The sequence below is a fragment of the Prionailurus viverrinus genome, chromosome B1 (assembly GCF_022837055.1).
Source record: "Prionailurus viverrinus isolate Anna chromosome B1, UM_Priviv_1.0, whole genome shotgun sequence".
In the NCBI taxonomy this organism is placed as follows: Eukaryota; Metazoa; Chordata; class Mammalia; order Carnivora; family Felidae; genus Prionailurus; species Prionailurus viverrinus.
In genome coordinates, this window is record NC_062564.1 from 2,120,560 (window position 1) to 2,135,139 (window position 14,580).

At 43.8% G+C, this 14,580-nt stretch overlaps 1 protein-coding gene across 1 annotated transcript; it reads right to left on the reverse strand.

Annotated features, from left to right (window-relative positions):
• Positions 1 to 4,565: 4,565 nt before the first annotated feature.
• LOC125164190 (40S ribosomal protein S15a-like) lies at positions 4,566 to 4,961 on the reverse strand. Its single transcript, XM_047856742.1, has one exon. It carries the CDS (start codon positions 4,959 to 4,961, stop codon positions 4,566 to 4,568), a length of 396 nt encoding a protein of 131 aa, XP_047712698.1.
• Between the last annotated feature and the right edge of the window lie 9,619 nt (positions 4,962 to 14,580).

The following is a 14,580-nucleotide window of genomic DNA, read 5'->3' on the forward strand; positions in this document are numbered from 1 at the left end:
TTTCTGATAAGAACACGGTATATGTGTCCTTATATATGCACAGTATATATGCATATGAAATAGGTGTTAGTCAACTGTTGAGGTTATCAGTGCAGCTTTGGGTCAATAGTAGGTGAGTAGTAGTTAAATTTTGGGGGTGTCCAAAGTTACAGGTGGATTTTTGATCACACTGGGACCAGTGTCCCTCATCCCTGCATGATTCAGGGGTCAACTGTGCACAGAAATCATTGTACTAACATTCTGCTGTCCTCTTTCTGCAAAAAAGTGGGAAAGCTGAGGTGAATAATTTTATCAGTTAGAGCTCACAGTCAAGAAATGATGTATAATACTAGCAATTACAGGTCGTGTGAGTTACACCACGCACGGACACGGTACAGAGTATCCAGGGCGCGGTCCACGGTGCAGAGGACACAGGACACAGGACCCCAGTACACCTGAGTGCGCATACTCACAGAGTCCGCATCTCGGGATGCACAGTGCAAGGGCATAGGACACAGTGAGGGGTTCACAGGACACGGGACACAGTCCTCAGTGCAGCATAGACTCCAGAGCACTTAGCACCGAGTGCACAGCCCATGGTACCCACAGCGCTGGCCGCTCAGCTCACAACAATTTTTTACCCAATTTTATTCTTGTCATGTTTTTTCTTTTTTTAAATGTTTAAGTGTTTATTTATTTTTGAGAGAGACACAGAGCGCAAGCAGGGGTGGGGCAGAGAGAGGGAGACCCAGAATCCGAAGCAGGCTGCCGGCTCCCAGCTTTCAGCACAGAGCCCGACGCGGGGCTCGAACCCACAAGCCATGAGATCATGACCTGAGCCGAAGCTGCACACTCAACCGACTGAGCCACCCCGGCGCCCCTGTTCTCATCACGTCTTTAAGGCTTATATGTATTTGATCTTTGTAGGTCAACAGTTTTCTGTAGTAACAAAGTTGTCATAATAACACTTATAAAACCAATTTTGACTTAAATTTCATTTTGACTAATAGAAGAATAACTTGAACCACTGTATCGAGGACTTTTTACATGTAAAAATCAAGCAAATGCAGTATCTCCTTTGGGGAAACCAGTGATCTTCACTGGAAAAGCTCTTAAGGGATTAGAGTCCTTATCTGCCTTTGTCTCACCTGCCTGGGGCTGCAGCTCCCGGGGGTGTTTCAGTCTTGAAGGCAAGATAATAACCGATGTGCCTTGGATGGAGCGGCCGGAGTGGGAGGGCTTGGAAAGCCAGCAGGTCCTGGTGACTGGTCACTTCCTGGGATGAATGTGTGCCAGGAAGGCGAGGTCACTTCTAGTTTTTCCTATTGGTAAATGAAGACAATGGTGGTGCCATGGTGAACGACGCTCTTTGATCTGACAACATGGGGACATCATTGTCTGCTCTTTCCTTACCCCAGAGTAGATGGCTTTATAAACCTTCCCTTGTCACCACAACGAGGGAACGAATGCATATCTTGGGTGGTTTTTCCTATGTTTCATTTGTGGCACAGGCTCCACTGTTTCTGGTTGGCCAAGGAAATAGTTTCATCTGCCAGCTTTCCAATTCCAATTTCCAATTCCAAGTGTCCTTGACGCTTCTGGGGGAGGGCTCTTATGCAGTCAGTGGCTTGATGGGCTCCATATTTAAGAACAAACCAGTCTCCAGGTCTCTTGGTCACTGTCGCATGATTCTGTACCTTCTACCTCATGGTTTCCAAACCGCTGTTTCTTTCCAGCCTCTGGCCCCACGCAGCCACCCCACACCGGCCGTGGAGATGTTTCTTGGAGAAGAGAGTCTCGCTGTGAGTGAGACTTGTCACCAATTTACTTGCTTCTTTGAAATTTTAAACCAAAAGCATTCAATATCAAATGGAAAGCATAATTAACCATGGCTTTCTGTTTCATTTGCCAAGGGAAGAAAACTCTAGAATGGCCCTTAGTGAGTGTTGGACATGCAAGCTGTGACCTCTTTTCCAATACGAGGTAATTAGAGAGCATCTCTCTCCCTTTCCAACTCCCACCTCAAAAACTCTGGTGAATTTGACTCAGTTAAGCATCTCAGGAGGAAAATTTATATCATTTAACCTAAAGGAAATGAATAAGTTAGTGCATAATTAGTTGGTGAATCACCTCACAGTTTCTTCAGAAATGGAATAAATTTATACTTTGTAATAAGAGTTGGAAAAAGAAGTCAAAGTCATGAATATTTTTACCGCCTGAGACCCCAAAACTCGTCTAATTGCTACCATCCCCCCACCAGGAGCTAGACCCGTCTCCCTGTCTCATCACCTGCTGATATCTAGCTTGCTGTGAACAATTCACTGGGACTCCTCTCCACCTCACCCCCTTCCTCTCCCAGCTTGAAGCCTGCTCAGACCATATCTGAGCATAACACTCTCTTCAAGCTCTGTACTTCAGACGATTACAGTGATACTTCTGCTAAAGTGTGAGACCAAACCCCTTGCTTTCTCTGAAGATGGGAAAACGATACTGTCAGACTTTCCGCGTGAGTTGGAGAAATTCCTCGCTGAGGTCTTGCGCCATGTGGGACCAAGACAGGAAGTTAAGTGTTCCAACCCATTACGTCTCCATCAGGGATAGAAAAAAAATGTTGGAATAATCTGAGTGTGATACATACAGTGGGCCCAGTTTCATAGCCGGGCTGGATTGTTATATTAAAAGACTATAAATCCAGGACTGTTTCTCTATGTCTCCCCGGGTCCTACGACTGAGAGGATCTGTCATTTGGGGGATGTTTCTGCAGAACTCACATTCTTGGATTACCAGGTGAGGGATCACCCCGTTAATTTTCATAAAAGCATTTCATTGTCCATTTTGTTTTTGTTCCTTTTACGTGTGCATGTGCGGAGTTCATCTCTTTTTATTTATTTTTTTTAATTTTATTTATTTATTTTTTTAATTGTTTTTTCAACGGTTTTTATTTATTTTTGGGACAGAGCATGAACGGGGGAGGGGCAGAGAGAGAGGGAGACACAGAATCGGAAACAGGCTCCAGGCTCCGAGCCATCAGCCCAGAGCCCGACGCGGGGCTCGAACTCACGGACCGCTAGATCGTGACCTGGCTGAAGTCGGACGCTTAACCGACTGCGCCACCCAGGCGCCCCGTTCATCTCTTTTTAAAAATGCAGTTGCACAGGAAAAACCACCACAACGTTTTTATTCTTACTTTATTATTATTTGTCAATATTTCTTTACTTTGAGAGAGAGAGTGAGAGTGAGCACGAGCAGGGGAGGGGCAGAGAGAGAGGAGGGAGAATCCCAAGCAGGCTCCACACGGTCAAGGCAGAGCCCAACACGGACTCCATCACATGAACTGTGAGATCGTGACCTGAGCTGAAATCAAGGGTGGACGCTCAACCCACTGAGCTACCCAGGCAAGGAGAACAGAAATCCGAAGAGGAGGAAGGATGAAGGAGACGAGGAAAAAGTAACAAGGAAGCCAGGGCGGTTGTGGGGACCGAAGGAAATGCTGTGAAGGCAGAGGAAAGGGCAGAAAAAGATAAAGTGGGTGTAAGAGCCCAGGGAAGGCTGAGGGAGGATGGAGAGAATCCCATGGTACTGCTTCCGAGGCCACACGCCCAATAGAATGCAAGTTTAGTTGTGTCTGTTTCCCCCACCAGTAAACACAAACGATCCGATATCATGGCATACAGTTCTTAGTAACTGCAAGAGACACATTTTGAAATACAGCGTGCCCCATATAATGGACTGGGCTCTGGGTCTCCTTGTTCCCTCCATTTCTTACTTGCAGTAAGTCCCACTCAGCCCTCTTTCCTCCTCCGCCACCCGTGGTCACCTGGCCCGCAGTGGCACCGAGTGAAAGTTTCGTCAGTGACTACCGCTACCCTCTCTGTTTCAAAGAAGCCTCTGCAACATAGAAAATAGCATGGTTATCCTGATATCAGCAGGTTGTGTCGTGTTGTGCATTTTATGGAGCCTGTGTCCCTGGTGAATTTTCGTAAACTTAATATAAACATAGCATCTGCTACAGCAATCTCTATGGTGATCTTAATCGGTAACATGGAGAGAGGATGTGCTGTTTATGTCCTGTCCCTGAAGCACAAGCACATGGATTATGAAAGCAGGGGAGAGAATCGGGCAAGTTGCAGACTATATTCTTCTGTACCCGGGCAAGTTTCAAATGCAATATGGAAAGCTGACCTGCCAAGACACATGTAAGCACGAAGGAGAAGACTCTAACGTGACTGGCTGAGATCTAGTTCAGGAAGGGTCCATTCGGGGGTGTGGGATACACGGTAGTTCTTAGACCCTCATCTTAGTCCGCTCAGGCCACCACAGGCTGGGGCTTTTACACAACAGAGATTCACTGACTCACAGTCTCGGGGTGGGAAGTCCCGGATCCAGGTGTGGGCAGTGTAGACACCATCTGTCCCCATGTCCTCACGTGGTCATCCCTCTGAACATGACCGCGTCCTCCCCTCCTCTTCCTAACAGGACATCTGTCATACTGGAGTGGGGCCCACGCCAACAGCCTTGTTTTGCCTTAGTTACCTCTCCCTATTTTCCCCTCTGAGGCACTTGATTTGCATGTGTGTATTACCTCCCTAGAAAAGGAATCCTGGGGTTTTCCCTCCTGTGTATTTTCGCCTTGCTCCTTCATGGTCCACGATGCCAGCTAAGGTTGTTGGTGCATTGAAACCAAATTGGCAGGGCGGGAGCAGATCATCCTGCCATTTTTCTAGATCTTTGAGTTGTGCGTCACGTCTGGGGCTGGTCACTCCACGCGTGTTTAGCCTGCCCGTCAGGGTCACAGCCGTCTTCCCGTCTCTGTGATCATCAGTCATTTCAAATTCACCAATGTAAACACGCTTCATCATCACAGTTAGAAACCGGAGGATGACTTTGGAGCAGAGCCTAAGAAGAACCTGGTGTTTGCCTCTCTTACTGGCATTGTTGCTGCCCTTGAGAGCATCTGCCAGGACGTTCATGCGTACCATCATGGAGGCATGGAAAAATGTCGGAAAGAGCTTAATCATCTCTTTAAAGACCCCAACTCTAAACACAATCACCTTCTGAGATCCTGGGGCTTCGGACTTCTAAATATGAATTTTTAGAGGGACACAATTTAGTCCATAACACTTTCCAAGATTTTTTTTAATCTTTAGAGTTATTTAGAGTTTCTCTTTATATACATATTTTTTTCTTATGATCGTCTTCTGGGGTCCCTTCTAAGGCCCCCATCTCAGTCCTGGAGGAACCCTGTGTATCTCCACATCCTGTGTAATTTCCGTAATCACCAACCACCCAACTCTTAGCCCAATGACTGTGTCTTGCTTTCATTTTTATCTTTACGTCCCCAAATTTTTACCTTTACTGATTAGAGTTTTTAAAACTTTGTAGTACTTTATTTGCTAACAGTAAGTTTCCATGAGTTTAAAAAACCCTCAGGGTGTGTGTTAGAGAATTATAAACAAGGACAGCCATAAAGCATACCATTTATTGGCAGCAAAAAATCTGTGGCCAAATGCCTTTCATGTATTATTACTATTTTTAATTTCAAACTTGCAGAGTAGATACATAGTTCTGCCCTGTTCTGTGAATAAGGGATCTGGATCTCAGAAAAGTGAGGTTTCTTGTCCAAGGTCATCATGGTAGAACTTAACCATGAATGACCGAAGCTAAAAATCATGCATCCCCCATTGAGGCTGCATTAAAGGTTGACTCATATGTCAGAAGCTCTGTTGTTAAAGATTCATCCATTCATTGACTTACACTTCCATTTAATAAACATCTATTTAGTTGCTGCTGTGTGCTAGGCATCTACTCTAGCACACACTGAAAATGAAGAAGATTGTATGTACACACATATGTACACATGCACAAACATGCACATGTACACATGCATACACACATGTGCCCACAGAGTCTACCATTACTGGTACTTGAAGCTGACCCTGCAATCCTCTAAAATAACATGGAATTTAGTGCAGCTGCTGGAACTTAGGTCAGAAGAACTGAAATGAATATTTACATTTTGGACAAGTGATCATTGAGAGAACCTCTACTTGTCATTTAGGTTAAAAAAGAGGTTAGCGTTACTGTGGTGTGATGCCACCTTAGATACATGTGGCAAACGGCTACAAAACTTTGAAGGGATTGGCAGGTAAAGTTCTGGGCTGTGGACTTAGAGTATTGAGCACCATCACACATCTGTTCTCTGGTCTTCAAAAGGGTGAGCCCCAGCTTCTCGTGTATCAATTTCATGATCATTATGATTCTGTCGAGCTCCAAAGAATACGGCTGCAGATGAGGTGAGTTGGGAGATGCTGCATTTACAGAGTCTAAAAGTTTTGTCTACTTCCCCCACCAGGGAAAGCCAACCGAAGGAGTTTTCCCATGCATTTGGGGAGGTCAGAGAGGGAGATGGAAGTTGAGAAGCCAAGGGAGGTGCATAGGAGTCACTTGGGAGATGAGACAGCGGGTGGGACAGAGAAATGGCATGGGACCACCCGGTGGGCCCAAGGGTCACCGGAAGCAAATGGTCGCAAATGTATAATGGGGCCGCCAAGCATGGCTGTGACTTCCTCTCCTTCCTCATTCAGCTGTGATTACAGAGGAGTTGAAAGAGCAGGAAAATGCCTTGTATGTCCTGTGAATGTCCTAGGTTGAAAGACATGGAGTTGCTGCTGTTCATGTGGCCCCCAAAGTGGTGATTGCACAGGCATCAGCTAAATACATTCACACGCATTAGGAACATTTATATTTAATCTTTCTTGGATTCTTATGCGATGGGATTGAGGATTGCAGGGAGCCTCCGTCAAATGATTTCGGTAACAATTGACAGTTGGCTGTGACGGCCAGCTCGGTAGCTTGGAATTCATTCCTTTTTATTCCTTTTTAAAAACTCACCTCCTCTTCTTCCATTCAGCTCTTAATTATTGGTGTTTTCCAAATATCATCATTGGCTCTCTTCATACACATTTTAAAAAATTAGAGGCTTTAATTTTTAGAGTTTTAGGTGTACTGAAATATTCAAAAGAACAATATTCAATATTATTGAAAGACTGGGTGCAGAGTGTTCACTTATTTCCCTCCCTCTCCCCCCATACAGTGTCCCCTAATATGAACATGTTGCATTACTTGGTATATTTGTTATAACTGATGAGTCAATATTGATACATTACTATTAACTGAAGTCCATAGTTTACCTTAGGGCTCATCCTTTGTATCACATATCCTATGGGTTTGGACAAATGTATTAGCCATTTCAGCAACTTCCAGAATAGTTACACTGCCCTAAATCCCTGTGTTCCACCCACTCACCCACTCACCTCTTCTTCCCACGCACTGGCCACCTCTAAACTCTCTAAGGACTCTACAGTTTTGATTTTTCAGAATGCCATACAGTTGGAATCACACAATATGTAGTCTTCTTGGTTTTGCTTCTTACACTTAGCAGTGCCCATGAAGGTTTCTCCATGTCTTTTCATTTGATAGACCTCATTTCTAGCTCTGGATAATATTCCATTGTCCGGATGGACCACTGTGTATTTACCCATCTCCCTATTAAAGTTTTATTCCAAGTTTTGGCAACTGTACATAGAGCTGCTATAAACATTAACGTGCAGATTTTTGTTGGGATGTAAGTTTTCAACTCATTTGGGTAAATCCTGAAGAACCCGATGGCTGGATCACACAGTAGGAGTGTTTTAGTTTTGTGAGAAACTGCCAAACTGTCTTCTAAAGTGTCCACACCATTTTGCATTCCCACCAGCAGTGAGTGAACCCTCCTGGAGCTCCACGGCCTTGCCAGCGTGTGGCGTTGTCCGTGTTTGTGATTTTAACCATTCTAATAGCTGCGTAGTGGTACCTCATTGTTATTTTACTTGTACACCAGAGTTTTACTCCAAAAAATGTTATCAGGTTGCACAGCTTATATGCACTGAAGATTTCTGAACTCTGATTGAGCCCATCAGTTCTTTCTAACTAACTACGTTAAAGACACCTCCATCCCTCGGGGACTTCAAGTTAAGCATTTTCTAAAGTTAGCTCATTTACTGTGTGGTTCTGATCCTGATGATTGCTGATTTTCTCGGGGCGTGGCTATTTAGAGTCCTGGTCAACAGCACACTCTCTCCCAGGACGCTCTCTCTCTGCCTCCAATGTCGGACCACCAGGGAGTCATAGCCATCGGTGGCATGGAAATCAGACAGAACTGAGCTTAGTTATGGCTCAGTATTTTCTAGCTATTTGTTTGACCTTAGTCAAGATACTTGAGTTCTTAGTTTCCTTGGGTGTGAAATGGGTCTAGTAATTAAAAGTTACTTAAGAGAAGTTAAGATAATGAAGATAGACCTTGAGCACAGAATGGTTGCACATGAAATACGTATTAGCTCTTGCTGGTATTAAATGCTTGATCATTTATTCTGAGCTGAACACATGTATTTTCCCCACTCCCCACCCTCTGCCCCTGTCATGATTTCTCTCCTCATTGCTGCAGTCATCTTCCACTTGGACTGTCTTGCTCTCCTTTTCTCTGATCGACTGCCTCCAGTGTCTTTCTTTGGTCATCTCAGACTTTTTTAAAGAACCGTCCCCCTCTAACACGACCGATGATATAATTTCATGCTTAAATATCTTCCATGGAAACCAAAATCAAAATCAAGTCCTCGCTTATTTATAATGCTTACAAAGACCTACGCATAAACATGGCCGTAGAAGTCTCTGTGAGCTTTATATCCATCCAGAGGCAGCAAAGTGCTTTGGCTCAGGTCTCTGTGCAAGTCACAGCATCCACCGCCCCGCGTGTCCGTCATCTGGTGAAGCTCAGATGGCAGCTGCTGTTTCTGTTTGTTTTGTGCCCACCTGTCCTCTCAGCGAACATCCTCTTGACTCACATTCTGGAGTCAAGATCTCCAGAACCTACTCATCTTGTAACTGAAAGTTTGCAGCCTTTGACCACCATTCCCCTCATTCCCCACCCCCACCCCCCGCCCCTCGATGGACTCTCTTCACCGTGCTCCTGTGACTCTCCGACATTGGTCGTGGTGACTATTTCATAATGTATATCAACACATCAAGTTGTGTACCTTATACATGCAATTTTTATTTGCCAGGTGTACGTCAATAAAGCTGGAAAAAATACAAACTCTTCTTTACGACTCCCCGGTTCCTTCCTCCTGCCAGCTTGCCTGTTCACCCACTGTGCTTCTTCGGATTGTGTTCTAAGTTCTGTCTGCTTTTCACCCTCATTCCCCTCAAGACGGGGCCCCCCGAGCACCTGCTAAAGTGACAGAACGTACCTTGTTTTCCAAATCAAATTGATGGCTTGATGGACATTGCAAATAACTGTGTGAAACGCTGGTGCCGTTAATGAAATAAGTCAGGCAGAGGAAGGCAAATAGTACATGATTTCACTCATGTGTGGGATTTAAGAAAACAGATGAACATATGGGAGGGAAAAGAAAAGAGAGTGAAGCAAACCGTGATGGTCTTAATGATAGAAAACAAGCTGAGGGTTGATGGGGGGGGGGCGGATGGGCCAAATGGGTGATGGGCATTGAGGAGGGCACTGGTGGGAATGGGCACTGGGTGTCGTATGTAAGAGATGAATCACTGGGTTCTACTCCGGAAGCCAAGACCACACGGTAGGTTAACTAACTAGAATTTAAGTGAAAACTTGAAAACAACCAATGTTTCACACGTCAGTGTAGAGATGGTTTAGAGTAGAGCGTGAGGCCGCTTACAAGACTGTGACTACGAAGTATGACGAGATGCACATCGCTGTCACCATTAAAACAGAAAGGGGCCGAGAAACCACAGAGAACCCCCGAGTGCGTCGTTGCGAAGGGGTGTACACCCGATTTGTCTGTCTAATCTTAAGTGTTCATGCTTCTGGATTTCCTGCACAGTTTCTATACCGCCCCCAGTTGGTTCCTGGTGACTCTGACCACTGTAATTAATCTTCCCCAGGGAGATCCTCAGCGGGCTGATCTATTGACCTGACTGTCCTGTGTTATCTCTCCTTGTCTTCCATACATTCGCCGAAGAGCGCCAAATCTGAAGTGTCTGGGCCTCGTCTCCGCCTGTCCCTCCTGCTGCTGACTGGATGGGCCCAAGGCTTTCTAGGGCCTCATCCCCTTCTGCTGCCTGTGAGCGGCCGGCCTGACCCTCCAGTCTTCCTTCCCTCCTCCTTTGAAGGATGCGTGGCTTACTCAGGGTTTGCTCAGCCCTGATCATCGAGGGCACAAGCGTGTCTTAAAGAATGATAGTTTAGCAGCTGACTGATCTAGTTCTGTTACTGGGTGATCAGAATGAATTAGATTTATTTTTTTCTAATAAAAAAAAGCGTTTTATGTGGTTTGCTTCTCAACTGAGGAGAGGGCTCAGGGAAATGACTCTGTGGTTCTTTCCTATTTTCTTCTTATTTTATGAAGTCAAATTTAATATTTAAAGAAGTCTTCACTGAAATATTCATGTAAAGGAACACAGATTTCCATATAAAGCAGAAAAATCCAATTCATTCTCAAAATTTTTTTTGTAGTGCTGCACTTTCTGAGTCAATGTTTGCCAAGAAGCCTTCTTCTTTTTCTTTTTTTGTTTTTCGTGAAGCTCATTTATTTCAAGAGCAGCTTCTGTTTGAATCAACCATTACTCTTACTATGCTCACTGAATTTTGTTAGATGTTAGGGTGGTGACCTGGTAATTGATACTTCATTTATTGTCGAGTTTAGCCCTGGCGTTGACACAATAAATAACAATAGGGATGCTATGCAAAAGCCCAAGATAGAGACGCTGGCTGTGGACTGTGGAGTCCAAGTATATTATTAACTTCCTATTTACAGCTGAAAGATCCACCAACGCGTTGTTTCCCTGGAAGAATCTAAATATTAGTGACACGGGCCAAGCAGATCTTGGAACAAGCCATCGTGAATCTTGCTTCCGTGTCTAGCAGTGACATTCCGTGCTCCTTGGTGTAGTCCTGTCACAGAACGTCACGTCAGAGAGGGTGGGAGCATCCAAGATGGCTCTTCCTTGACACAATGCCAAGGACACCGGTGTTATTTCCCATCAAATTGATGAAACAAAGAATTTTGAAGGAGAATTTGGCAATACCGCATGATTAGTTACGTAGAGGAAGACCTTGAAATGCGATCTTCCTGAACTTATTACATTAAATATTTCTTTGGGCATCCACATTCAAAACTGATTGTTAAAGCAGATTGTAGGAGGAATGGGCTATGAAATAATGTTTTCAAGGGATGTGACTTGGGGGACACCTGTAACTGTCTGTCCCCAAAAACAACTAGACCACGTCCCTTAATGCAGGCGTTGGACTTCCAGCTCTCCGTTTGCCCAGTGCCTACCATTCTGCTCTCCCACGTACTCTTGATGTTTGTGTCTTCGACTTCACGCCCAATACCTGTGTTAAATCATCGATTTCTCAAAAGTCTAAGATGGTTCTCTCTTTCTTCCCTTCAGTCAGGATTTTTTTGCTTCTTCCTTTTCTCTAAGCCCTTGGTTTATTATTAAATCTTTCAAAATGACATTCCATGTCGTGATGTCTAGCCCCTAATAATTCAGCTTGACATCACAGACGTGGGCGCTAAGCCTCTGGCAGTCTTGGTAATCGTGCGTTGCTCGTGCATTATCTGGTGTTTAATCTCAATAGTAATGTGACGGGTCCTGCAAAATAAATCACTTCATGCCCTGACTTAATTTCAAATGCTTTTTTGGTTGGAGTGGAAAAAACTATACTTCTGATATATATGTGCAGTTTCTACCTCAGGCGAATCTTTCAATCTTTCAATCTATTGGCTCCCAGTGACCAATGATGCCTTCAGTCTTAGAAGGGATATGATAGCACAATTCGATCTCCTTTAAAAATGTATCCCATGGGGGCACCTGGGTGGCGCAGTCGGTTAAGCGTCCGACTTCAGCCAGGTCACGATCTCGCGGTCCGTGAGTTCGAGCCCCGCGTCGGGCTCTGGGCTGATGGCTCGGAGCCTGGAGCCTGTTTCCGATTCTGTGTCTCCCTCTCTCTCTGCCCCTCCCCCGTTCATGCTCTGTCTCTCTCTGTCCCAAAAATAAATAAACGTTGAAAAAAAAATTAAAAAAAAAATGTATCCCATGTATCGTATACAAATATCAGATACACTTCCAAAATCCTTACAAACACTCAATGCCATTTTTAGAAAGGAAAATAAGGATATAATTTTGTAAAGTATTATCATACCATCAGTAGCTTCTCTCAAGCTGCAGATATTTAAAAGACCTCATTTAGCATATAATTATTATTCATTTTTCATCTGAGAGGAAATATGTTTTAATGGCAAACAACTTTCACCGAGCAATAAATAGAACAAAAATAGATGATTATACCACCAAGGCTATTATGGAAATCAGTTCAGACATCTAGTTTGGGAAAAGACGTTGATGTTAGAACTCAAAAATGTGAGTAGAAATATTAAAAAAAAACCCATAACTTGCCAATATCTGTATCCTAAACATATCACTGAATGTGAGATGTCATGTGTCTGTATCTTAAAAAGGACTTTGAATCGCGATCTGGTGTTTTCTGGTCAAGGGCCAATATTTCATGACCCCAGCCAGCACCCTATGTGTCACCAAAGTATCACCACCTTCTCTTAACGTATTTATGACACACTGCTGAAACCAACTCCTTCTTGGGACCACTGGAACTTGCTACAACATCTTCTCTCTTAAACTTAGTGTATTAGCTCTGGCTGCCATGATAACATGCCATTTTCTGGTGGGCGTAAACAACAGGAATTTAGATCTCATAATTCTGGAGGCTGACAGTCCAAAATCAAGGTGCCAGAAGGGTACATGTCTGGTGAGGACTCTCTTTCTTGTTTGCAAAAGGCAGTTTTCTTGCTGTGTCTTCATGTGGCAGAAAGAGAGACCGAGAGAGTGAGGGGGATGGGCTCTGGTCTCTTCCTTTTCTTATAAGGACACCAGTGCCATCATGGAGCCCACTCTCGTCAACTCACCTAAACCTAATCACCTCCCAAAGGCCCCATCTCCCAACACCACCCCACTAGAGGTTAGGGCTTTCCTCTATGAGTTTTGAGGGACACAGACATTCGTAGAACATAGCGCCTCCCTCCTTATGTACCTTGTGTCAAATCCCTTGCCTGACTTCCTTTGTAGCTCAGCATTATGAGATGCTGTTCATCTCTCACACAACTGTATCCACAGCTTCTGTTTCTTGCCATTGTTGTATTGCTATGCACTTCAATAGAGCATATCTCTTTCCACAATATGTATGATTTTTGCTAAAGAAATACTAATGCACAAATGCATTGAAAGGAATTTGGATAGCACCAATAAATAAATCTCCAGGTATCAGATATCATCAGCCGCGATCTTTCTACATAGCGTGACTCTCTAAGGACAGTTGATAATATTCCTTTAAATCACTGACTTAAGTATTCCAATCAAATTTGTAATTCTTAAGAACGTGTCTGATACAGAAAGTTAGGAAAAATATTTCCCGAGCTGATGATGATCTGAGAAGTTAATATTGTGTGCATTAGTACAGAAGAACTTCTTTTTTTCTCATTGTTACAGTTAACCATCAAATTAGTAAAATTTTCCTTAATCATGTGTCATAATAAGTTTCTACATAATTTTCTTCCGGCTTTATTGAGATGTAATTGACAAATAAAAACCATAAATATTTAAGGTGTACAGCATGATGATTCGGTATATACATAAACACGGTGAAATAATGATAGGAATCAGGCTAATTAACATACCCATCACCTCACATAGTTTGCGTCTTTCTTTTTTTTTTAGGGAAAACGTTTATTGGATCTTATCTAAGATTCGTGGCTGATTGCACCAGAAGGGCTGCTCGCCATATTACCAAAAATAGAAGTCCTGATCATTTTCAGAGCAAAAGGAGGGTTCCCCCCACCCCCAGTCCACGCCTGCTACGTTTCTTAGGATGTAGTAAACAAATGCAAAGTCTGATCTCCAATTCAAGAATTCCTTCATAAGCAGAATTCAAATCCGCCTTCCACCTTGCATTCACATTTTGTGAATCCTGTAGGACTTAGGCATGAATAGAAATCTCTCTCTCTCTCTCTCACACACACACACACACACACACGGAAATGTCAATATGCCCTCCAAGGTTCAGGGTCTCAGACAACCACTCTCCTAATACAGGTGGGGATATTTGCACAAAGTGTGTGATGCAGTAAAGGAAACAATGGAATGTTTCATGAGAAGCTGCTTCCCTCCATGGAGTCAATGTCAATACAAAGTTTTTGTCATTTAATACATGATATTTGATGCAAAGTCTGATAATAATGGCATGGTTTGAATTGTCACTTATACCGGAATCGTCTGTAGTATATTCAACATGGCAGATGCAATGTCAGTGAACAGCCCTCTTTCGTGTTCTATTATGGGCGCTTATATCGTATGACGTGTCATGCAGGAAAGTAACAACTTGAAGGCTTTTTTTTTAATGTTTAGTTTTGAGAGAGAGACAGAGACAGAGCATGAGCAGGGGAGAGGCAGAGAGAGAGGGAGACACAGAATCTGAAGCAGGCTCCAGGCTCCGAGCTGTCAGCACAGAGCCCGATG

Excerpts from the sequence above, each read along its gene's own strand:
- LOC125164190 (XM_047856742.1), bottom strand. The coding sequence starts at position 4,961 with ATGATGGTACGCATGAACGTCCTGGCAGATGCTCTCAAGGGCAGCAAC.